This window comes from Dreissena polymorpha, chromosome 1 (genome assembly GCF_020536995.1).
Source record: "Dreissena polymorpha isolate Duluth1 chromosome 1, UMN_Dpol_1.0, whole genome shotgun sequence".
Lineage (NCBI taxonomy): Eukaryota > Metazoa > Mollusca > Bivalvia > Myida > Dreissenidae > Dreissena > Dreissena polymorpha.
In genome coordinates this window covers 174,584,897-174,612,033 of record NC_068355.1, presented here as the reverse complement: position 1 = coordinate 174,612,033, position 27,137 = coordinate 174,584,897, and the positions used below count along the sequence as shown (strand labels likewise).

The following is a 27,137-nucleotide window of genomic DNA, read 5'->3' as shown; positions in this document are numbered from 1 at the left end:
ACAAATCAATAGTAGTTTTTACACTATTCTCCTTCAGTTTTGTTTTTATGTTCTCAATAATAAAATCTTAATGCAAACATAGAAGAATACTTGTTCAAAATATTTCTTATTCATTTGTTAGTCATTTTGCTTAAAAAAATAAAGAATTATTAATAGTCTTAAATTGTAAAATCTTGTGTCCTTGGTAATTGAAAAATATTTAAAAAAATTATAGTATGAACAATTTGATGTTGACAACAAAAAACATAAATATACATTTTTAGGTTGTTGAGTTAACAAAAGTAATTGGTCAGGTAAAGGTAAGATTGATTACATTTCTTGTCAGTGAGTTACTGGACAAGATACAGCGTGATCTGGACTCCAGCCCTGGCAGCAGCAGGGAGACTAAAGTTCTCACAGACCTCTTCCAGGGTCAACTGGTTAGCAAGGTAAGACATTTAATACATTTGGTAGGGCACACTAGCTTTTTTCAACCCAATTAAAGAAGGTGCCGCTAAGCAGTTGCTTAAATTTAGCAGTTCTTCTTTGTGAATGTCTAGATATCTGTAAAAGAATTCCTTTTTCAGGTATAACTTTGCCCATATATAGATGGATCTAAAAAAATTTTGGCTCTACTGTTAATCATCAAAACATGTCTCGTGTCACACCAGTCTCCCCGCCTCAAAGCTCAAGGTCACAATCGGAGGTCAAATGTAAAGTTTGGTTATAAAGCAGCTTAAAATTTAACGTAGCAGTCATAACTTTGCCATATACTGATGGGATTAAAAATAATGTTGCCCAAATATGAACAATTATAAGACAATGCATCACATGAGAAGGGCTCTCTGTACCTAAAATGTTAAGGTCACACGTAGTGGTAAAGGTCACATGTGAAAATTCCAAGCTCAGCCATAACATTGTTTAATAATTACTTTGCACAAACCATCGTATAACATTGTGTCTGGTGTATAAAAACATCTCCCTACCTATACCGTTAGTGACAAGGGTTTGAATAACAGACACACAATGTTTTCTTATAATTATTATTATTTAAAAGTGTTCCAAATTACATAGTATTGTTTGTAACATCATTAAATTAAAGTTTTCAAAATATGTAAACAACTTTCTTTTAAACTTTTTAACAATAAACTATGTGTTATGGCATATTTTGTTAAAAATCCTGCCCCCCTGGGTCTTAACGAAAGCACTGCATAAATAATGAGTGTTGAAGACGAAGCTTATTATGTGCCTGTTTAACTCTTTCAGTGCGGGAACCGAATTTTGAAGGCCTTTGCAAACAGTTTGGATCCAGATGAGACGCCACAGAATGTGGCGTCTCATCTGGATCCAAACTGTTTGCTATTCTGATAGTATTCTTTGAAAAAAAATCGAAGAAAATGCTAATTTTAGAAATTCAACAGACGACATTTTAGCAGACGACAAATTTCCCAGCATGCAAAGGTTTAAAGAAGAGTGTCATGTTGCTTTGCATATATTCATCAGTTGTTATGACAATATGTCGATGAAGTCCTTTTGTTTGTGCATGATATATAGAGAACAGTTTGGCCTATAACCATGCAAATTGGTAGAAGAGAGAAAGAAGCCTATTAAATCTGAGGTCAACAGTGCAAAGGTCAAGGTCGCTTCGTTTCTGCATAATGTCTTGAGATCACTTTGACTTGTCATCATTCTAATTGAAATAGTTGATACTTGGTTGAAATGAGTTGGCCTATTAAGATGAAGATCAAAGGTAAAGGTCACTGGGTTTGTGTCATGTAATTCGGTTTCCACGCAATATCTAGATATTCTAATTCTTAGGATCATATCGATTAGTATGCTGGTTAGTTTAGACAAATTGTGATAGCCATTTATTTTCAAATCAAGAGATTTAAGTTTTTATTTATAACTTGTGGGGATTTGGCATGCAATTATTTTTATAGCCATACTCTTCCTGCCTCAGATTCAAATGATGCTTTTATCACTGACTGGCATAATATGTGCACGTTGTACTGGTAAACAAGCTCACCAAGGAAAACTGGTTTACTGACCATCATATAATTACTGAAATACTTCTCTGTAAAAAGATAAAAATCCAAATGAAGAATCATAGAAGACTTTCAGGTGACATGTCAAGCCTGCCAGAACGTGACTAGGACATGTGAACCGTACATGGACCTGTCCCTGGAGTTCCCTGACCGCTACCAGATCACCAAACAGAACAGCCGCGTGGCCGAGGACATATGTCACATCACTGGTAGGTTCTCAACAACGTGTGTGTACTTGCTACTCAAAATGATTCTATGAAATATTGACCAAAAAATTAAGTAGGACATTCAATTTTATGTACTTGTTTATAGAAATTAATTTTTGCAAATTTTCTAGATGTTTGTGTTTGCAATCTGAGCAATTGAAAGTTCATAATTGTCTATGTAGATGAAAAAGATTCTTTTGCAGAGTAAATAATTGCAATAAATATTTGCTTATTTGATAGTAAATAGTTTTTTTCTGTTTATTAAAGAAATGTTTTGTGCTATAATAATAAACATACAATTGTTGTCTTGTCATTAACCTTTGATGCTGCCCTTAAAATGTGATGCACTTTGACATAAATGCTTTTTGTGTGTGTATTTGAAAGTTCACAATCACACAACAAGTGTAGGTATGTAGGCTATTATAGCATAAATGATACTCTTTTCCTGACAATAAACAATACTAGAACTAGTCACATCAAAGCCTGTAGATTCAAGTTTTGTTTGATGTTGGCATATGTAAACATGACTGTGTGTATATATTGTGTATTACAGAGATGCTGGATGACTGTGTGTATATATTGTGTATTACAGAGATGCTGGATGACTGTGTGTCTATATTGTGTATTACAGAGATGCTGGATGACTGTGTGTCTATATTGTGTATTACAGAGATGCTGGATGACTGTGTGTCTATATTGTGTATTACAGAGATGCTGGATGACTGTGTGTCTATATTGTGTATTACAGAGATGCTGGATGACTGTGTGTCTATATTGTGTATTACAGAGATGCTGGATGACTGTGTGTCTATATTGTGTATTACAGAGATGCTGGATGACTGTGTGTCTATATTGTGTATTACAGAGATGCTGGATGACTGTGTGTCTATATTGTGTATTACAGAGATGCTGGATGACTGTGTGTCTATATTGTGTATTACAGAGATGCTGGATGACTGTGTGTCTATATTGTGTATTACAGAGATGCTGGATGACTGTGTGTCTATATTGTGTATTACAGAGATGCTGGATGACTGTGTGTCTATATTGTGTATTACAGAGATGCTGGATGACTGTGTGTCTATATTGTGTATTACAGAGATGCTGGATGACTGTGTGTCTATATTGTGTATTACAGAGATGCTGGATGACTGTGTGTCTATATTGTGTATTACAGAGATGCTGGATGACTGTGTGTCTATATTGTGTATTACAGAGATGCTGGATGACTGTGTGTCTATATTGTGTATTACAGAGATGCTGGATGACTGTGTGTCTATATTGTGTATTACAGAGATGCTGGCCAAGTTCACAGAGGAGGAGCTTCTAGAAGGAAGTATCTATGCCTGTGAGAAGTGCAACCAGAGTAAGCAATCACAGCCCTGGCACTCATCCCCAGGCAACATCAGGGAAAACTTAAGGACATTCCTTAACTTTGCTAAGTTTTCCATAGCCTGTCTGCTTCATGTATAAATTTTTTACTTTAGAAAAAATTAAGACAATTTCAAACGATTTCTTAACATAACAACCTTATTGATGTGGTGATTCATGTTCGGTCACTTTTCAATCCTTTCATTTTTGTACTGATTTAGTTGATCCTTTATTTTAAAATACATTCAAAAATGAGATTTTGGTTTTTTGGATGAAAATCTTATAATGTTTCATTCAAGCATCACGTTCTTGTGGAGATGTAAAACCTAACACAGTACTCTAATAGATTTCAAATGGGATGATATTGATGAGATGTTCCCCACAAAATATGTTATTGTATTCATTAAATGCATGAATCAATTTATTATGCACCCAATAAAAAACAGCCCTATAATGGGATCACTTTAGCTGAAAGGTAAAACTTTGTCACATGGATGGATTTTCATATAACTTTCCATAAGTCATCATGATGAGACTAAATGTTGTGCAAAACAACCAGGTCCCTGGGTGAAAGGTTAAGGTCACAATTCAGCATCAAAGATCAAATTTAGGAAATTTGTAATTGACACTTTATCTAGAGAATAACGTTGTCCAGCATGGATAGATTTTCTTGTAAATTGTCACAAGTGAGAAGCTCAAAATACAAGGTCTAACATCAAATTTAGGTATTTCAATATCCTTTAAAAGTGATCTCCGTGATGAGTCATATTTTAGTAAGCTGGTTCCTAGCCTCTAGGTCAAGGTCACAATTTAAGATCAAAATGATGAATTAAGCCAATTACCTATGGACTCTTAGTCCAGAGTATTAATTTGACCTGCATCGATTGATTTTCAAATAACTTAGGAAAAGTGATCAGCATGATCAGACAAATTGTGACTTTCAAGAACAAAATCAAAATATCTATGGTTGGCTTCACAAACCAAGGTCAAAATTCAAAACATACTGGAAATCTTGAGAAAAATTAGAAGTTTTGAAATAATTGTGCAGTGATTACAAGCATACTGAGTGGTGCACACTAAAATCAAGTCCCAAGTTAAAGGTCAAGATAACATTTAAACAAATCAATGCTAAAACGAGAGAAATCAATTGGAAACGTCAACCTTTTTTTACTATTGTGTGTATCTTTGTTACTTGGGCACTCTGTCTGTTTATAAGTTGGTACAATATCTTCACCATGATATTTAAAGGTGTTTAAAACATGATTGGTATGTAAAATAAGTACTTTTTCCAGTGATGTAATGTTTGCATATTTTTATATGAGACATTGCCTTAATTCAAAAACCAGTACATAACTTCTGATAAATATATCAGTAAAACCAATTAAGTATAAAAATATGAATTCATAATTGCTCTTATTTACACATATTCAAGAAAGCCAGAAAAGACTAAGATATGCTCCTACTATCTTTCAGGACTGTCCTGATTGCAGGCTTTCAGATTCTGAAAAGCAAGAAGATGTTTATGTTGAATATACCAATTTTAGGCATGGAAGGTCTTGGTCATTGCAATTTAGTGACCACAAAATGATATGCACTAACAGTACATGTTTGCATTGATGTCATATTGTACTATACTAGCTATTTCGTTGGCATTTAACTCTTTCAGTGCGGGAACCGAATTTTGAAGGCCTATGCAAACAGTTTGGATGCAGATGAGACGCCACAGAACGTGGCGTCTCATCTGGATCCAAACTGTTTGCTATTCTAATAGTATTCTTTGAAAAAAAAATCGAAGAAAATGCTAATTTTAGAAATTCAGCAGACGACATTTCAGCAGACGACAAATTTCCCAGCATGCAAAGGGTTAAGCACTCAATCCTTCTCTTGTACAGTGCAGCGTGTGTTTTGCAGATCGCAGTTCCTGTGAAGGCAGGGTGTACACGGAAGCAAAGAAACAGCTGCTGATTGACAAACTGCCTCCAGTACTTCGACTGCATCTCAAAAGATTCAGGTTATCACAGATATTTGACAGAATCATGAAAAAATGAATTTACTGCATGATCATTTTTACACTTGGTTTGTGTTATTGTTGTAGTTTTTCTATCACTCAGATTTTCTGGGCTAAAAATTGCTTACTAAGAAATCATCAATCATGACCCGAACAAAAGTTAACCCTTTGCATGCTGGGAAATTTGTCGTCTGCTAAAATGTCGTCTGCTGAATTTATAAAATTCGCATTTTCTTCGATTTTTTTCAAAGAATACTATCAGAATAGCAAACCGTTTCGATCCTGATGAGACGCCACGTTCTGTGGCGTCTCATCTGGATCCAAACTGTTTGCAAAGGCCTTAAAAATTCGGTTCCCGCAATGTAAGGGTTAATTTGGGTGATTGGTGTTGGCCATTTTTTTTTCAACACAGCCATTTATTACTTGAATGTTTGCAAAAGAAACAAAACGCATATTACATTCTCTGAAATATCTTAAATAGTAATCCAAATTCAAAACAAATCAAGAAGTGTCATTTGTGCTACATTTATTGGTGATATTTATACTGAAGTTAGAGATCTTACATGTTAATACCTAATGTTCAAATGATTGGTGATATTGATACTTAAGAAACAAGTAAGAAATCTCACATGTGCAAAACATAAAGTTAAAGTGATTGGTAATACTGGTACAGAAGTAAGTTGTCTCATGTTTTCAAAAAATAATGTTAAAGTGAGGTGTGATAATCATACTGCAGAAAGAAACCACACATTTACAATACCTAAAATTAAAATGATAGGTGATAGTGATACTGAAGAAAGGAATATCATGTGTTTAATGCCGTTATGTAAAGTGATTGGCAATAGAGATACTTAGGTAAGTAATCTCATAGGGTCAATACCTAAAAATAAAGTGATTGGTGATATTGATGCTGCAGAAAGTAATCTCACAAGTTCAAAACCTGCAGAGAAGTTAGAGCCTTTGCTATTGTTTTGAGCAGATGGTCGGGTAGAATTCACAGGGAGAAGATCAGCACCCACGTAGCTTCAGACGAGGTTCTAGACCTGGGCCCCTTTCTGTCCTCAAGGACAGGGGCAGGGGACCTCTACCAGCTGTTTGGGGTCATCATTCACCACGGCAAGGGCTTTGGATCAGGGCACTATACGGCATACGCTTGGAATCATGAAGCGGGTTAGATGTCATTATGTGTTGTTTTTAATTTCCAGTATTTGTCACTGCTAGGTCTGCTGAGGTACTCAAAGAATACAACAATTGCCTTTTTAAGTATTAAAATGTTTTTACAAGACATGATATTAAAAAAATAATAGTCATGGAATTCTGAATAGCTGAGCCTTGTGTAAAATCAAGTCAGAGTGTATTTTCATAAATTATAAATTGGCACAGACTTTTTCCTGTGAAATTAAAAGTGCATGTGATTCTTTATATTATTTTTATTTTATAAGTAAATTAGTTTCTATGCATTTCAGATAGTTAACCTGTATGTTTCCATAACAGATTTATTTTTGACTGTGCAACAACTGCATATCTCTATGTCTGCTACAGATATTGAAATTAATTGTAGCATATTTGTTCAGGGTCTTAAAAGCGTTGCTGACCAAGACCTTTATCCTAGACAAGCCTTTTAGTATTATGGCCCCTTTGTAATTAGATATTCTGTTGAAGTTTTGCATGCAAGTCAAAATTCATTTTATAGTTTGTATGCAACAATCAGATATCTCTATGACTACTACAGAACTATTATTGAAACTTTACAAGTTTCTTTAGGATTATAATGTGAGGTCACCAATCTTACAGCCTGATTTAGTGAGGGATTTCATTTTTGTAAGTAGCTTACAGCCTGATTTAGTGAGGGATTTCATTTTTGTAAGTAGCTTACAGCCTGATTTAGTGAGGGATTTCATTTTTGGTCAGAGGTTCAAGGTCGCCGTTAGAAGCAGAAATTTAGGGCAAGTTAGTTAGAGGTCATTGTTGCTTGAAGTAGACAAATGTTTTTTCATCATTAATTTTGAAGATTACATGAAGACCATGCTTCAAACTCATATTCAGCTAAATTAATTGGTAAATAGTTGAGACAGCTTGTTGGCTTGGTCACATTTCTTGTTTTAATTTATAACTTGTAAGCTTTAAGTGTACATAAACTAAATTACTACTACAGAAATTAAACTTCCAATAAGTCTTTATGGTCATTCGACCAGGGAAATGATTGAAAATGTTCATTATAACAGCAAAGCAGAAGAATAGTCAGCTCCTGATTATATGCTTTATAAGCAGCCCTTTTAACCCTGTTTCAGAGTCCTGGGTGAACTGCAACGACTCTCGTATGGTACTGTCCAGTCTGGAGGAGGTGCTCACAGCCCAGGCGTACATCTTCTTCTACCGCTGCCTTGCCCAGTCCCCCTGTACTCCCCGTAAGCCCCCCTGTCTCCTCTCGACCTCCTGCTCTGTGAGCAGCATGTCCAGCCTGAAGTCAGTGGACACTGTCATCATCTCAGAGTCACAAGACTCCCAATCCTCTCCATCCGCCATGAAATCAGTCTCACAGTCATCAACATTGTCACAAAACCATCCTTACTTGCTTGGTCTGCTGAGAAGGAACACCACATCTCCAATGTCCGGCTCTTTGTCTAGCAGTCCAGACATGCCAAGCATGTTCTCGGCAGCCACCCTGAAATACTCTCTGAAAACTGATGGAACTGAACTGTTGCTGGCCAACTCGCCTAACTGTGATATATCAATGCCTTCAGATACTTCTGTACATTTCATCGACAGAGAAGTTTCATTCAATTTCAGAAACTCACCAAATGCAAGTGCTCAGGATTCTAACATAAGTGCCTCTGTCTCGAGTCCAGTAACTCGGGGTAGAAAAAGACGGTCTTCTCTGCAGGGCTCATCTCCCATTCCTGATGTAAAAAAATGTAAAACACCTCATCTGCCGACAGATGCCTTTTATGGAACACCTATTGAAATGTCCAAGAACTCGTCAGAATCAAAAGCAGGGTTGAGACGTTCAAAACGATTGAATATGAACAAATATAGCATGGAGAAATTTGAAGCCTTGTTGACAAAGATTCAGAATCACGAAGCGAAAATCAAAGGCGAAAATAAGCATGTCAAAAGAAGAAAGTCATCATTCTGGTGATAGAGCTTGCAAGTTTGAATGCAGTTCTTGTGCATTATTTAAGTGCTAACTTACAACTTTTGTAACTGCATAATGCTGGTAGTTATTAACATTAGGATTTTAATTCCCCTTACCATTGGGGCCGGTTACTTTGATCATTTACGAACCCGGAGTAAAAAATCTGTGCTTGTTTGTTGTTGTTTTTTGAACGCATAAATTACAATATTTATGTTATTAAATTTGTACATTTTTCATATGTAAGTGCTTTATTTATATATAATTTTAAGCAATTGATACAAAGTATTCAGAAATATATTATTTGTTGATGCTCAGTTCTAATTTTTTAAAGTATAAACATTTATATAAACGCAAATGATATAAAATCTGCAAAAAAGACGCCAGAGTAATCTCACAAGATAAGACTTGCTATATGGGCTCCCAGTAACTTTACACAAGTTCTTGCCGTCAGGAACTTCAACCTGGGATGAGAAAGCACGGTCTTCTTAATTTAAACTTTTTAGGCATATTAAGGGCTTCATCTTGATCATACCTTCATAATGATTGTTTTATACAACAAGACATGTGTTCTCATGGTTGTATCATTTCATGACATGCATTCACATTTGTCATTATGGAAGTTTGCTAAAGTAAAACTGTGTATTTGATCTCAGTCGGGGACCACACTGTGAAATCTTAGATTCTCTGTTTATTGTTAACGCAAAACCAATTTATATTCTAGTTATATTATGTGCATGGCAATCTTTATGTACTTGGTATTTATAAAAAAATTGCAACAGTTATAATCAATACAACAGAAACAACCAATCACCAATATGCCTGTTGGTATTTTACCAGAGTCAGCTAGCTCAGATGCACTACAAATGCCAGGTTGACCAGTTCAATCCGTGGTTCAAGCCACATTACTGTGGGGGGGATTGTTAGGACTGTAGTACTGTTGAAAAAGGAAAAATAAAACAACTTAACACACAACTTAACAAATAAGAAAAACATATATAGAATTGTACTTAAGAATTTTTCAAGCTGGGAACTTTCTTCCACCTTGCCGTTTCAGATAGAATATTTTAGTTGGGTTGTGAGTGATACATGTATTTTTCACAAAGTTTAACAGGATAAAAGTGTACAGAGCAAAGAAGTGCCATATGCACAAGTACATGTATGTTGCATGTAAACAACTGGTAATTATCATGTTAGTTAACAATGTTCAAAAATCAATTCAATGTGTAAATGTGTTTTTTGTTTACATGTTTATTGAATACCTCAGGAATGAATCATAATGCATACATGATTTTTTGGTCAGTGTTTGCTGTAGTTCTCATCGCTGACATATTTTGGGACCTCTTAACACATGTTTCAATTATATTATATTATGATATGAATGTTTAATATTTGTTTGTGTCAGATTGGCAAATGTCACTAATGATCTTGTTTTCTATTCTTAAGCAGTGGATTGTCTATACTTTCCCTGTTGTAGTTTGTTAAATAACCCATGGGGTTCGAGCATAATACATGTATTGTAGTTAACAAGAAGTTCTTATGGTATGAGATCTGTAATAAAGTTTGTGTAACGTCCCCTCATTTCATTAATGACCCTCACTCCAAACTTTTGCTGAATGCTTAGAGCTACACAAATTCATAGAAAACTTTTATGTTCAACATTTGTATTTTCTTTCTGTCAATTGTATAATTCTTTTTTCAATGACTTATGTGAAGAGAGTGGTATTTCTTCTGGTATCCCATGGGGAGATAACAACTCATGTGTGCTTATATTTTCTTTATCCCTCTTGTTTCATTTTATGTACTATCATCATGCGTGCATATTTGCATTGAAATTACCATGTAAGTCTTGCTTGATCAATTTTCATGTTCATAAGAATGAAATTTAGAAATAAATAGTTCAGAAGAAAAAGGGAATGTAAAAAATAGAGGGTTGACAAAATACGACGCCTAAAATCCTTAATTTTAAGGTATTTTTTTCTTTGATTTTATTTCCACACCAATAATGTTATATCTAAAGACAGAACAAACAAATCAAACTGTCACATTACAGTTCTTATACCTTAAAAACAAGCATGGCCATCATCAGGCAACAAAGCTTTCTTAATAAATATTTCTTCCTGGAACTTGTGGAATAAAATCTGGAGATTCTCTTGTGTTTTTGTACCCATGTATTAATTTATTCTTAAAATATGTATTAACTTATTTAATTCCTTCATACATGTGTTCTTACAACAGTTAAATTTTGATTTCTTAACATTTTTTTTTGTAAGCTACAGGTATTGAGTTAATACAACAGAAAATGTTATTAGATGTCTTATTTTTGCAATAAACATTCTGATTTTGGAATGGAGCATTTTTATTCTTCAATATTGGTTTCTTTGTTCCGGAACATTACATTTCCAGTGCTTAAATGCCTAAAATCCAAGGTTTCAATGGAGGAATTATATATCCCATCAAGCAATTCTTTGTTTACAGTGAAGTGTTTCAATTTGTCTGAAAAAGTCTTAAGAGTGATTTAAATTGACTGATAGATCAAACTGAGAAAACAGTAATGTACACCCTAACACGGCTGTCTAATGCTAGGTTTACATCTGGCCACGATTACCACGATGTCCCCGATTCCAGAGCATCGTGGCGAACGTAACAGAGCGTGGAGTCGAATCGGGGTGATCGTGGGGGAGCGTAACGGAACGTGGTTGAATCGGGGACATCGTGGGCATCGGGACAGATTTTAAATCGAACTTAAATTTCACCACGATTGCCCCGATTCATTTTCTTAACGTGACAGAGCGTGGCCTTCGTAACAAAGCGGCTTTGTCGTGGGAGATCTTAACAGGACGTAACGGAACGTGGTGGAGCGTGGAAGCCAATCGTGTTGATCGCAACAAAGCGTAACAGAACGTGATGCAAATCGTGGGCTCGATCGTAGCAAAAAAACGTGCTGATTTCATAAGGAAGCGTAACAGAACGTGGAGTATACCATTTAATCGCAGAGCTCCCCGATTTTTTAGCCTCTGGCTAATCGGGGAGAGCGTGGCCAGATGTAAACTTACCATTTCTAGATTCTCATGACCTTGAAGTAATGTCCTTCACTTTGAAGAAGGGAGATTGACTCATAACTTCTGATCATCTGGGTCATATAAACTTTTCATGAAAATATATCGATGGTTATAGGATATATTAGGCATATACGAACGACAAAGGCTCTATTATTCAGCAAGTTGACCTTGACCTTCAGCCGGCGTGACCAACTTGTGGCTTCTTAACACTTCTAAATTACATCAACATTGTACATAGTGTCCAGAAGACTCTTCAACGGGTTTAGAAATATTGAGCGCACATGAAAATAGAGGCTCAAACTATTGACCTTGAAGTATGACCTTAACCCAGATTGAATGATTCTTGGCTTCTGAACATCGTCTAAATAATCCTCAAGAAGTTGCCACGTTTCTTTAAAAAAAAGTTCTTCAAATGGTATATGTGCTGTGGAGCAGACACCACAAAAAGCGTTTTACTTAAGTACGATGTTGACTTTCGGCCGCCACGGCGTTCTCATGTCTGTCATTAGCATTTTTCGCAAGTTTTATGAAAATCATTTAAATGTGAGGTATGGAGCGGAAACGAACATGGGCATAAAATGTTACCTTAATATGATGAAGAAACATTCCGAAAATATTGGACATACTATGCATTGCAAACAGGGGGGGGGGGGGGGAGATTGGCGGAATACATGTTCAAAAGGCACGAGAAAGCCATGTAGACGAGAGGTAACATTTTATATAAAAATAAACGGATTGCGGTGACTCCTCTTTTATTAATAAATCTGTGTTTATTGTGTACCGGTACTCACTGTTTTGCCAAAAGTTCCTTGCAATGAAGGATCGCATTTAATAATTTAGGTCTCTATCCTGCTAATGTAACAGCTTTATAAAATGTACGGTAAATAATATCAAAATGACGTCAAAATTATGACGTCACAATAATACACGGAGTCGTGCAAAATCAAAACAAACAGAAAAAGAAGATGAAAATTCACGGTATGTTCGGCATTTGTATCAAAATCTTTAACGTATTAACTTGGAGGAAACATGTTCAAGTAGTCAAAGTAAGAGCTCGAATAAGAAACATTAAAATGGATAGATCTGTTTGTTGAAAGCACTTAAACATGTTAAACTGGTTTTCTTCTATTATTCAGCTAGTATAGAAAATACTGACTGACCCTTTTTTACAAAATTGTGTATGGTTTGGTAGCCATTTCGCTGCCATCATATCTTGAGAGGCCTATGAGGATGACTCGTCATATGCACCTACTCTCATTCAGACAAGTCTATACATCAGCCAACTACTGTAAATATTCCTTCTTTCCTTACACCATAGTTCTTTGGAACAGCCTACCGGCCTCAGTTGTACAGCAGGCAGACCTAGAGGGGTTCAAGCGTTGCCTTAGCCCCACTCTACTCCCCAGTCGTCCCTGAATGCACAAAACAGTGTTTTTAACAACTTTTAACCTATAAATATGTTTCTTCTTGTTTTACACTATCACACTTTTATCTTCACCTCACTTTCATGCTTTGAAGTATCCCTTTCGATGCTTTTAAACCTTTTATTCTTGCACTGACACGCGCACCTGCCAATAGTACCCGCAAGGGGGTTCCGGCAGTATTGAAAGATAGATAGATAGAAAATGGCAATGTAGTCGCGTAACGTACGCGGCCCTATTCAGGCCATTGTCGCCACATATCGACATGTTTCGCGCCTTAACGAGTTTAAAGATGACAGTTGAGAACAGTTTGTGTGGATGTCCACATATATTTATATTTATAGATATATATGTTTATATGACATAAACTAGCTGCCTCCGATAAAATTTCCCTTTGGTAACACCAAATATTGCATACATTTAACTCTTCCTTAGTTTAAAGTTAATCCTCAAATGCACACATATATTACATACGTTGCCGTGAAAGTCACGAAATTCGTCATGTGTGCCTAAGGCTTAAAGTCGTTTTATCAGTTCTTGGTTTTAATTATCATATATGAAATATTTTTAGATCATGGTGGCTTTTTACATGTCTTTTTTATAGCAACAACGCATTTTTTAAAGAAAGTGTCTTACTGAATTTGGTTAGGTCTTAGCGTTCAATTTGCAATACGACTTGAGAGTAAAATTTCTTTAATGTTATTGTTTGTTTTTTCAAGATGCTGTCGCTTGCTGTAACAAAGAATTAATCTTTTGAATTTCCTTATGCTTTTCTCGCTAACATGTCAAGTTAGGAAAAAAATACGTTAACACGAACATGCCCGACTTAACGATTACGTTTACAATACCGTCGCGAACATTATTTGGCGGTGTTATCCAATTGTGTACATACCTATTTTACACTTTCAGAGTATTTCGGATTTCTGTCACCAATCTTGCAGAAGTCGCTAAATATTGATGACTTCCCCGTCTACAAACTATCCATTCGGACGTACAATGCAGTTTTCAGAAGTAACCGCAATATAGGCGAACCACTAAATAACGGCTGTTTTGCATTGAACACGGGAACGGTGGGGAATTCATTCTCGGCTTCTTCTCTCCACAGTTGCATCGAGCTGCACTGTCCTGTCCACGCGTCCCCGGCGTCCGTTGACGTCACAGAACCGATAGGCAACGAAGACGCTTCAGTTGACTTTTGCAACTTGATCACACTTACTGAATCGGACGAATGCGCGAAAAATAAACCAGATGACGTCGCATTCCTCTGTCCGCATCTGCAACGGCATTTTAAAATTGAAAGTTTTCCGTTTTACGTGCGATCAGTTCAATATTTTACGGCGAAACCTGTGGCATACAAACTGTTTGATACAGGCACTACATTTGCAAGAAGAGAGCTATGGAAAACACCAGTGCAAAGCACAGTAGATGTAAGTAATACAAATATCGCCAACACACTTCTTGTGGACAAATATATATATCAAGACTCGTATGACGATCGCTCCTTGAAAGCTATTGAACAAAAACTTGCAAGCATCAAAGAAGTCGATATCTCAGATTTAAAAGCAAAGTACAGTTTTCTGTTTGGAGAAGATTATTCCAGTTCATCAACAAAATCGTCAAAACGAAGAAATACGAACATACATACTGTGACTGGCAACAACAATTCCGATATTAACAGACACAAGGCAAGGCGTTCATTGACCGGTCTTCTAAACGACATTTGCAGGTCTGATTGCATAACGCTAACACCCGAAGAGTTAACAATCGATGATCTCCAAAACATGCTAACAGAAACTAACTCCAAAATCAACTTTATGAAAGAATTGATATCCGTGAAAAATAAAAACAGTAGTACAATGAAACCATGTGAACAATCGTCGGGTTCACCTATGTGCTGGTCACCATCGCAGTCAGCATATACATCTACACAAGCTCGATCTCACGTGGGAAGCCCAGGTCATCTGGCGACATTGAGGCGAGCCAGTAACCCGGATCATACCCCCACTCCACATGATTCACCCGATTCCACCGTCCATTTCCTTTGCAGAACGCCAATGTCGTTGGCAGTAGATAGAAATGTCGCAGACGTAAGCACACCTCCGTACCAGATGCACCCAAAGACGCACGCAGCCCACAATTCTGGAGTCTTTCTGCATGGTTGCTCGCCCCTGGTGACTCACGTGTTACCATCTGAAGTGAAATGTATCACAGAAAACAATGAAACATTAAAATCAGGCAAACCAGATTATCACTCCGCCGCACGCTTCCGTCAAAGGGTTTCTCCTCTGTTCCCTCAAGCGTTACCCGTGGACCTTCATTATAGCGACGCCGACATGTCAAGGACAGCCGTCTATAAAACAGAAAACACCTTTTCGGAGGACATATTTGAGTCAGAGTGTCCCTATGCAATCCCAGGATTGTGTGACTCACAGGATTGTTACGTCAACAGCATAGAGACCACCCATGCAGAGTCCCTGGCGTTATCCACTTCCCCGAGACTGCGTTTGGAGGACTATAATCTTGACTATTACTACAAGAAACCAGAAGGCTTTATTGCTAAACCAATGTCTCCAGCGATTCCCTGCATTTACGAGGCACGCGATTCCTCGGGCGTGGTTTACGACTACAGTCAGTTGCAAGAACTCGTTGACACTATCAGCTACCACGAACACAGAGGTGATGTGGACAGTTCATTGCACGGCGAGATTCCGGAAGACATCTACAGCAGCACGATAAGCGAAGATGAGGGGCGGAAAGGTGAGGCGGACACGATATCGTTTGTCATTCGGAGAAATGTTGACGAAGTGAAGCGAGCAATGTCACACGGTGATTTAAGGCAAAACATGGGCTCAATTGCAACGGTACCAAAAAGCTCTCCGTTTGTTAAGGGCACAGGTGAGTTGATGAAAGAATATACTAATATTAAAGGAATTCACAAATCGGAATATGAAGGTGGCTCTAGACCCGAACGTATCAATGTCTCTAAGTACGAACCAACCATTGTCCACGTAACAAATAACACTTTTTCCGGTGATGTAAATTGTTCGTCTTTATACTGTGACCCGAACGACAGAAGACAAGAATCGCACAGAACGCATGACGACCGCTACATGAATCACAAAGAAGCTTATAGAAAGTCGGGCGTTAGTGTCGATAGACGCTTTGGACCGTACCTCATAGAAGGCGATGGTCGCAAGAGGCGCTGTTCTCTATTCCGGGACAGGTCTCCAAGCTACCATTCAGAGCGAGCGTATTTCAATCACCGTCGAAAAAGCATAGGGAGATCACATGAATGCGCGAGCAGGAAATCTAACGAATGCGCACGCAGGCGATCGCCAAAGATGGAGAAGAGACAATCACAAGAACGCACGAGCAGACGATCTTATGAACGATATCGTGAACGTGTAAAAAGAACGCGATATCGATAGTGCGTGCACAAAAAATGAATAGAAACATTTGCATCAATTGAATGATACCTTATAGTGTTGATCGAATTTCTTACCGGTTCAATGGATGTAACTCATGTTTCCTGCAGATACAATTTCCGCCATAATCTGTGATAGGACAATTTAATATACAATATTGTGTTGCTGTTGCTTTATAAAAATATTTATTTGCATAAATTGTCCACTTTGAAACTTTAGCAGTTTCAACTACCTGAATAAAGTAATATTCTATGCAGATAGTGATATTTAAGGTGTCACGAGAAACAGTTGTTTTTCAAAAATATGTTTTATTATGTATCATATTCAAATATGTCAACAAACAACAGTCCACAAGCAAGACAAATAATTAAAGAAGCCAAATGTGGTTAAAATATATGGCGTGTTAGTGATTTTATCAATTTGCATGAAAAAACACGTGATTAATTAAGACGACAAGAGCACGATTCTTGATAAGGTACATTCACTGAAAATGATAATAGCTTAAGTGTACCGTTGACAATAGGCTGGCACATATAAAAAAACACATATACCCGGTAAAGCAGAGAATAGTGTCCAACAATAGAGCAGTTTTATGTCTTATAGGCCATAAAGGCCATAAAAAAGAAACGTCTATGAAACGTACTACTTAACGCAATATATAATTAAAATATAAACCAAGACGACGATACCAAAAAAGAGTAGAGAATAATTATGTTCACCCTTGGACGGACGTTGATTAGGTATGTATATATACACGGCAAACAAAGACTGGCACAAAACATGTTTTTTTTTAAATAAATATATGATGTACGATATTTTAAAAAAATCATAACTATAACACGTTACGTGCATGCTATTATGAGCAAATAAGTTATTATAGAAGAGCAAAACAGTCAGGCCAAAAACTCGGGTTATGTTTCTTGAAGTACAGTATACTAAATTCATAACAATCAACGGAGTGGTTTACAAAATTTACAGTCCCACATGAACAATTGGAGATTTTGGCTAAACAAATTATATGCTAAAACTATTGAGCTCGAAACTATCGAATTTGTAGCAGGTATAGTAGTTTATGTATAATTCTTTGTACCTTTGTATACTAGCATGTTTTATATATCACTGAAAGCAATTACCTGGCATGGAAGAAACTTCATGAACATTTCAACCGCATAACATTATATTTCTTCTCGAAATCATAGTTACATGTATGTATACACATATTAAACATTGATATAAAATGTGACAACGCAAGTAAAAAATCTCTTTGTTGGAAAACAACTTTTTTAACGCGGCTTCGTTGTCAGTTTGTGACTTTTGCCGGATTAAATATGTTTTGGGTTTCTCCGTTTAAATGATATGAGCAAAACACATTTCTTATGGCGAAAGTAAGAATCAAGAAATACTGTCTTGGATTGCCGCCAAGCGTTATTCGGCGAGATCTTGTGTTATATAGTTGCCAGGTAAGAATTTGGTGGCCAATTTCCATTGACGCATTTGTATATTCAACTGCAAGCTATATTTGCAGGGTGTAAATTACCCAATCAAACGCAAGGGAATGTGATTATATGCTCGCAAAACAAATAAAACTCAATTCACTTCAACACTCGTACAGATTTTTAAGAACGCAATCAAAAACTATAATAGTTTCCACGAGTAATATTGTGGACAAACAATATCATACACATTAAAAGAAGGACCTAAACATAACGAACCACACTGCGCCGCTTAAACAACCATGCACGTGTATACCATTCCTGTTTGAGTCGTATTCTGTGATAACTGGGCTTAATGCGCATAAAGTGTAGTCCCAGATGAGTTCCTTATAGGACTGCACGTGCTCATAAAGTGTAGTCCCAGACGAGTCCCTTATAGGACTGCACGTGCTCATATGCATTTAGCCCTGTTTTCACAGAAAGAATCGCATCCGCGTCGTCTAAAATCCACCTTAAAGACCTCCAATGGCTTACAATAGTTCAGCCCAATTAAAAGCAAACGTTCTTAAATTCATACTTAATCGTAGACTCCCAAAACGCAAAAAAACATTCATCGAAAACTTACAATATAATAGCCTACACTATATAGACTGATATATCATGCTACGGCGACAAGAACAAACTTAACAACGTTCGTATTTATGGCACATTCTTCGAAGCACGCAGAAATAACGTGTCTATAGTGAATGATTAAAAGTTCCAACCACGAGACTGGGGTCCTTGTGGCGAGGCGCTGTGTCTATTGTTGCTTGCTCCTCCAGGGTGAGAACTTAACGGGTCCCTTTGGTTTCAAGCCCTGAATGTCCTTAAAATGTCCCCTGAAACAGTGATAGCGCTTTATGTGAGGACAACGTGCCTTTGCTAGAACAGCAATTGAGTATTTAATATACATAAGAAATACCGGTAGGCTGATTTCAAACATGTGCGTTAGTAATTGCATTAGCGCATACAATTAGTACATCATAATCATCATCGTCATCATTATCATCGTCGTCTTCGTCGTCGTCGAGGTCGTCGGAATTGATAAGGAAGTTATTATAACATTTAACTGTATAGTTCATTTTCTTTTTTCCCTTGTATGTTCGTATGCATGTTTCAAAATATATACTTGTGTTTTATTACTGAAGACCACATTGTAAAAAATAAATTATTTCTTAATGTGAATTCTTCATGAAATAAAGTTATTATTATTATTATTATTATTATTATTATTATTATTATTATTATTATTGTCTTTCAAGCTTTTTTCTATATTCTTGGATATACATTTTAATTCAGCAAAGAGGAAGAAAAATTTGTAACATCTGCAAGAGCTTCTGATATTAGCACACCTATATCTGTTGTGTTGTTAGTCTGCAGTGCAGAGACGCTGAAAGAGAACTCGAATCAAGTTTAAAATTCACCAATAACGTTTTCACAATTGTTCTCGCTTTCATCTTTACGCGTTTACCGTGTATTCATCATTCTATAGTTTTAGCAATTTTACACTCACTGTAAAACGGTGAGTTGCAGGTGGTTTCCGGCGCTCTTGATCAGCTGATGCGCCTGCATGTGCGTAAGGGACTCTGCGCTGGTTCCCCCGATGGCGATGATGGCGTCACCATTGTTTACGAACCCAGCCGCTGGTGAGTTGGCATCCACCTACGGGGACACAGACACTTACATCCAGGTCACTGATAAACAAGAATATGCAAAAGAACTTATATGCGGTATTGCCTCTTAATATAGCCACGAAAGAAAACAATACATATACGCTCTGTTCGCGCATTACAATGGTTTATTGACGAAATCGTTAGATAAAAAAAATCACAAGGAAAACACTTTTTTTCGATACATGTCTCAACTAGAAATCAAGGTAACGCCTACAAAAATCGCAAACTTCAATAAAAATCGAATTTTACAATATGTTTTCTGCTACTACCAGTACTTATTTTTCCGCGCGGGAAAGGTATCCTCGGGATATCTGTTCATAATTTTGAAAATAAACATTCTTATTTTGATGAGCGTTTGTAAAACGAAAAATACATTTCACACAACCATTTAGTACATACGTATTAAAAACTTACATATTTTTTATAAAAATAAAATAGTTAGATACGCCACTTGAAAAGTCACCAAACAAAACAGACATGTTAACCGTACTGTATAGGATCTCACACACGTTCTGGAAAAGCCAAATACCATAGATACAGCACGTTGGCAAACTAAGGTGTATTAATAGTTAAGGGTGTATTCACATATGTTTTTACTTAGAAACCAGTAAGTCCGATTCCCTAAGAGTCCCATTATGCAACGTCTAACTTTCAAAGCAAAACATATTTATAGCATTTTCTTTAGTTCATAATGTGCGTGCCTGATGTCAATTGCAAGACAAATATTTCATCTTTTTAAATTTTAATTAACCAGATATGTAATGTTACATCGAAGGAAATATATAACTCGTCTGGAAACCCCAGTTAAAACAGGGTTTCGGGCATTTTGATTTTGCTAACATCCGAAACCCTGTTCTATCTGGGGTTGGCAGACGATATATATATATATATATATATATATATATATATATATATATATATATATATATATATATATATATATATATATATATATATATATATATATTGTTGTGATTTTCATTAACTAATCATTCCATTATTTAAAAAAAAACAACAGGAAAATAAGTAGTCATCACCACATTATTACATTTAGTACGTATAGTTAACATGCACATTTAAACTACGATGGCAAGCATACATATGTATTTTTAAAGTTTTCCATATTGAAACTCACTTTCAAATCGGATAACAGTATTTATCGAACTACAATATTTAACACACACTATTTAACACAATCATATTACACAAGATTAAATGTTGTAAATAATAAACAGACTTATAACTCAAATGCGAGCTTCCTTCCTAGAAGTTTTATATCACATTTGTGTTATACCTCTTTAAATTTCCAAGATATCCTATATCATGTAACGTTTGAAGCCAGTTTAATCATACGTTTATAATGTCTTTAAGTTTTCAATATTGCTAAAAATTGATGTTTACCACCATAAGAATTTAGTGGGTAAATTAAAACTCCATAATTTAACAGCTATGTATAAAGATCGTACGAACGTTACGGCAAGGTAAGAACAAACATGTTTTAATTCAAACAATTATATATTACATTTATAGGGTTAATGATATGGACGAAATATAATGACAACACACGAAAAACGCAATGTTAATTTTTGTTTATCACTTGTTATCACTAGCTAAGATTGTTAATTTATGGACAGTTCAATTTGCAGAAGGTTCTTTATCAGTTATGAGTTTAAATTCATCATTTTTTATCGTTTAAGAAAATGAACATACAACTCAAATATTGTTATGGACTTTGCTTTTGATAGGGATTTGCTTTTAAATTGATCTCATGCACCGTTTACACTTCCGACCGTTCATGAAACAAATCCCACTTGTACACCCATAACATTGATTAGTATAGTAACATTTCTGACATCTCGATTTTCATGGTCTGTTTCTTCAATGGTATGTTGAGGAAATAATCTTAAGGGCAGAACGTCAAAACTAAGAAATACAGAAAATTAATTCACCGAGAGGTGAAATGACTAGGGAGGAAACTGCGTGTGTGAAAAACAGCATTGTGTACACACCGGTCTTACTGACCTGTGTACTAACGCGAAAGGAATTGAGGGTAGCACTAATTTTAAGAGTGAAAAGTGAAAGCGAAAGTAGGTCAGGTAATCGTGCTTCTGATAATCGCTATCAGACTTAATAGAGATTCAAAATCACATTTAAACATAATTAAATAACTTTTCTTTAAACAACATTGCGTTTTAAACACACAATAAAAAACGATTTTTCTTTCATTATTAACATTTTCATTCCTACGCAGAACTACTTTGTCGGAAGCATAATTCCCTAAACCAGGGGAATGTGATGCGTCTTAGTATAGAGGTGACAATAACATAGTGACGTCACCATCTATGTATAGAATGGAAAAACAGTGAACTTACCAAAAAGTAAGGTCAACGAATGAATCTTCATTTTTTTATAAGCGTTTTTAATAATTGTATACAAGTCGAAAATAATTAATCTTATCAGTTCTAAACAAATATTTATTTGTAAAAGTTAAATGGATATAAGACACTGACATAAAATTTGTATTCAAGACGCACGATTTTCTTGATATCCATTTTTCAAACCGTTTTATACTGACAATAATGTAAAGACGTTGGTGTGTATGTATGTCATGGTTTGTGCATACATGAGACCTGAAATCAACGAGAAGAGAGAATATGTATAAATGCACAGAACATAAGACGATTTTTTTTTCGCCGGAGCTTAAAATGAACAAGTGCTCCTCGATACGCGCTTCTGATTACCCACTCTCGATAGGTCGTGGCGACTTTGAACAGCATTCATGCATTTTGACAAAGCTCCATGCCCCCATTTACGATTCCCAACATTTCAACATCTTAGTGTCAAATGAAATCCACATAAATCGTGGCAGATATACATACGTTACAGAGAAATCATACGATACAGAGACAAGTGCATGATTCTATTTTAGGTTTGGTGTCCAATAATGACAAACGAAACACTCTAGAGCAAAAAGTATTGCATGTATACAATTTAAGCGTTTACCTAGGGCGCAAATTTAATTACGATTTTTGCTTCTAAATATATACAAATTTAATTAAGTATCTAGCTTTACTAAAGTCAATAACGTTTCTATTTTTGCATGAACGACATGGCACATGCGCACGAAAGCTCACTGACTAGATAAGAATGGGTAATTAAAAAACGCGAAAACAGACACACACATTTGTATCTTTAATACTTCGTCAAATCTGTTTACTCATGTCATTTAACATTTATTAATGGGACAATGACTCTGCTGCTGAAAGTATGTTGAACAAAAGGTACGGGTCAACAGTGGTTGGAAATAAGTCTGTAATCGGTAAATGTTAGCATTTCTTCATTAATAACGGGAAGTAGGTCGAGCATGTCTGGTTCATCACCAATCACAGCCACCCACATTATTGAAAAAAAGTACACAGGCCTTGTGAAAGTATGGTAAACTGTATTGTTAAAGCGAAAACATACTGTCATGTTTGTCTATACACCATGACTTAGATGAAGACAGTCCAATGTTGCTGATCCGATCCAATAAATATTCAATTCCATGTGTGACCAACTGTACATAATGTGGGAAATCTCTTCATTTAATTGAGTAGACTTTAAATGATTTTCAACACACAAGGGAAAATAACTTGGTGCTTCATATACCGGTTTTACGAGTAAGCGTATGAAATTGGCTTCTTCTTAAATACACACGATGTGTATGTTTGATCAAGATCGAACGGATCAAAGTCTTTATTTTAGAAGAAGTTGTTGTTGCGTTCGAGGTCCTTAATTGTTTGAAAATGTGGCACGATCGTTTCCGAGTAATGTTGAAATATCTATTACTACAAACTACAAACAGTCTTCGTATAATATCGACGGAAACTTTATGTCATAGAACGCACGAGACGTCATGTATATCCATAGCTCCCCGATCAATGCGCGTTAGACGTTACGCGTGGGTTTGTCTTTATTAGACTTCATGATACCACATTTCGTTTTCAGATTCATGCAACATTATGATGCGGAAGTAATTGAAGGACGATGGATTTTAACTAAGATATATGTGTAGGCTCTGCATTATTTGATCAAACGTGATGCGCATGACACAATATCAATTACTTTTAAAGTCTTATTTCAGTAAATTACAGTAGACTAGAATCAAGCGTTCGTTTCGTATCAACCAAATATAGTTAGGCCAAACAAAAGGTCGTTTGTTTCCTCAAACATCGCCAAAAAGTGGGAAAGACAGGTAGGCTAGGCTTTTTTTGTAGTTAACTAATGTTAAAGATTCGAAACCAATAAGTATATGCAATCGCATACATAAATCATATGAGTCGCGTTCTGAGAAAACTGGGCTAAATGCATGCGCGTAAAGTGTCGTCCCAGATTAGCCTGTGCAGTCCGCACAGGCTAATCAGGGACGACTCTTTTTTCGCATAAACTTGATTTTCGGTAAGGAGGGACTTACTTGAAACTAAAAATACCATAACAGCGGAAACTGATAAGCCTGTGCTTATGTGGGACGACACTTTACGAACATGCATTAAGCCCAGTTTTCTCAGAACGCGACTCATTTAAGTGCATATGATCGATTGTAGAGGAATGATCGATCACTTGACATGTATTCTTATCAATTCAGCAAAAATAATTGCAAACTCAACTTAGAAAACAAAAATAGGTTCAGGGTCGGAACAAAAAGATGGGTCGGTCGAGCTAACACATTTAAACAACTTTTTAACAGCTTTATCATATGCGTTCTACCACAAACGTGGTACGGCTACAATGTGATAAGTTTGTTAGCACATTTTTTGCATACCAGAAACATACAACCAAACATTCAGCGGGGGGGGGGGCGGTCGCTCCCGGCTATGCATGAGGAATGTACGATATATATACGCACAGCCACATGCGCGTCTATCTGCTCACCTGCCACTAGATTTGATTAACAAATTGAGATACACATTCGATAGTAGATAGCCTTGATCGATATTAGCCTTCGTTTGCCTCACGGAATCTATGGAACTGTAGACGTCGTAATGATTAGTCTGGCGCACTTTACCTTTACGTTTTGAAGTCAAATATTAAAGAGCCACCTGGACATGAAATATGTAATCTGTTTACAAATTCTATAACTACCTTAGTATGTAATCATCGTGTTGTTTTACTGAAAAATGTCCATAATATGCTTTCTGGCATTATAATAGGATGAACGTATCGGTACAACTAATATTACCATGCACTACGCAATATTGTACTTTAAATGATCAGTCAACAATGATTCATTATCAACTGTCTAGATAACACGTGTTAACGTGTATGGGACCTTTTCCCAAAACACTATGTGTTGTATTATTCGTGAAACAAAATTTATAGCAGCGAATAACGTATATAAACTTCAATAAATAAACCATGGTGTGATACACGATGTTGATGACGGACTAAGTGACGCTATTAGATAGCGCGCCACAAGCAGGATGCCAACATGTTTTCACGAGCAAATAAGCATGCAGTATGCAGAAAACACAGATGTTGAATAAATATAAAATAGCCTTTTCAGATTTTGGGAAAATGTGTAGCATACTTCTTAAAAACTCAAAATTATGGGACAATTTTAGTTCTAGAAGTAAGTAATGTAAGCAGTTAAAAGTGGATAAAAGTAAAAAAAAAAGGCAATACAAAATAATGTTGTTAAAACATTATTCACAGGCGTAGGTGGTGTCGTCATAGAGAACTGAAAAAGCCTGGTAAACCTTCAAAGCACCACGTTAGAGTTTTGATTCAGATAAATGGCTAAAACTGGTCACCTATATACTCTGATTCACGAATAACATGTATACAGAAGAAATAATATGAGAAAGTTGCAGAAAAAAAGAAGAGAAAAAGGACATCTCATGAACTAAACAGCGAGGAATTATGCGATGTAATGTAAGTAAAAAATAAATCACACTATAACGTTGACGCGCAATGTTGGCAACATCCCAGTGTGTCGAAAGTACCCACCTTTTTCACCTGAAGCTGCATCCGGAAGTCCCGACCCCCACAGATCTTCATGCCCCAGGGCTGGTTGATCGACTGTCGTTGCATGTTCACAGTGGTTGCAGTTGCCATTTTAATTCCTTTTTGATTACAGCACTAATTCCAAACCACAATGTTTAAAATTGTTTATTTAAACCGAATGCGTAGTAAAATTTGACCAAGAACGATCCCCGGTGTTGATTTGTATTTGTAAACAAACAATCAACCTAAGCAGGTGCTATATTTCAGGAAGGCGAAATTTCAAAGATGAAGATAACCACCGGTCTCTGTGCGAGTGTTGCCAAAGCGAGCAAGCGATACCGCTTAAGTGTTCCTGTATGCGATTACAGAGCCAAGGTATAAAGGCGAATACTCAAAGCATACATGGGGAATTGTTTCCCTCGAGAAAACAATGCCAAAGCTTTTGGCCTGTCAGGTAAGAAGACATGTATTCGTTACCAGGTAAATCTCGCTCCCAGCTATCCGTCTTAGCGAATCTCGCGGGACTTCTGACGTACCCGTCTCACAAGGAACCCATGAGTGATTCTTCATGCCAAGGCAGATTGACATTCATAATGTTTTGTGCGCACTGGTACTTATTCTTGTAAGTGAAGTCTTACAAATATCATGCTTATAGTTTGTTTGCGATACTGTTATTGCCTTTGGTGCCTATCCAGAGAATACAAATTCCATTGCACTGATAATATATTGGACCGTCCCATGGTAAAATCTGCATTATTGCCCAAATTTCAATATTCCTGTTGATATATTTAACAACTGTTTATTTCCTTCTTTATTAAATGGTGTATCAAAATAATGTTATGCGTCTCCGTCTTATAAAACTCAGACATAATGTAAGATCTTTATTCCCAATAATGCAATCGAAATAAAATTGCTTTCCATCCAAGATAACTGGAAACTTAATTATAATTTGTATTTCAAATGGGGAACTCTAGAAAAGTCAGTACTATCAGTACAAGAATCATCAGTATAAATCCTCAAATGTTATTCACAGATGATATTTTTAATAGCTGAAGCCGTAATTACCGCTATACGGGTCAGGAATGTCTTAAAAAACATGTATAGATGTACGTTATAAGATATGTGCAGTGCAATTACCGTCTGCCAGAGCCGGTGATCTATTAATTGGCACTGTAATTGCATGCGGCGATACAATGTAGCTGATATAAACGTTGCACACGGAAACATAAAATGTTAACGAAAGTGAAGAGCAAAATCAAAGCGCCGACGGCCTTCACAGGCTGATGGCATGATAAGCGAAGTTTCTGATGAAGTTAATTATAAAGGAAGAGTTGACCGAATGAACATTTGAATGGGTATC

The 27,137-nt window shown here is 36.3% G+C and overlaps 3 protein-coding genes across 5 annotated transcripts in view; 2 read left to right on the top strand and 1 right to left on the bottom strand.

Annotated features, from left to right (window-relative positions):
• Nucleotides 1–11,091, top strand: part of LOC127862025 (ubiquitin carboxyl-terminal hydrolase 44-like) — a 40,802-nt gene extending 29,711 nt beyond the window's left edge. The window contains exons 11-16 of the mRNA XM_052400957.1: nt 326–428; nt 2,101–2,233; nt 3,525–3,596; nt 5,513–5,612; nt 6,589–6,779; nt 7,901–11,091. Of these exons, the coding sequence (XP_052256917.1) occupies nt 326–428; nt 2,101–2,233; nt 3,525–3,596; nt 5,513–5,612; nt 6,589–6,779; nt 7,901–8,748 (1,447 nt within the window). The 3' untranslated portion in view covers nt 8,749–11,091. The remainder of the gene's footprint in view (nt 1–325; nt 429–2,100; nt 2,234–3,524; nt 3,597–5,512; nt 5,613–6,588; nt 6,780–7,900) is intronic.
• Nucleotides 11,092–12,723: 1,632 nt separating this feature from the next.
• LOC127862033 (uncharacterized) lies at nt 12,724–17,046 on the top strand. Of its 3 annotated transcripts, none has more exons than XM_052400969.1 (2): nt 12,724–12,782; nt 14,135–17,046. In XM_052400969.1, the coding sequence occupies exons 1-2, from the start codon at nt 12,770–12,772 to the stop codon at nt 16,651–16,653; spliced, it is 2,532 nt and encodes an 843-aa protein (XP_052256929.1). In that variant the 5' UTR covers nt 12,724–12,769; the 3' UTR covers nt 16,654–17,046. The 3 variants fall into 3 exon arrangements, with proteins under 3 accessions (XP_052256929.1, XP_052256938.1, XP_052256947.1); XM_052400978.1 differs by having other exon boundaries at nt 12,729–12,782; nt 14,331–17,046; XM_052400987.1 differs by having other exon boundaries at nt 12,743–12,850.
• LOC127862438 (PDZ and LIM domain protein 4-like) lies at nt 16,945–26,939 on the bottom strand. The gene is made up of 3 exons (XM_052401558.1): nt 25,781–26,939; nt 19,636–19,784; nt 16,945–18,961 (listed from the first exon to the last, which is right to left on the bottom strand). Exons 1-3 carry the CDS (start codon nt 25,886–25,888, stop codon nt 18,883–18,885), a joined length of 336 nt encoding a protein of 111 aa, XP_052257518.1. The 5' UTR covers nt 25,889–26,939; the 3' UTR covers nt 16,945–18,882.
• Nucleotides 26,940–27,137: the final 198 nt, after the last annotated feature.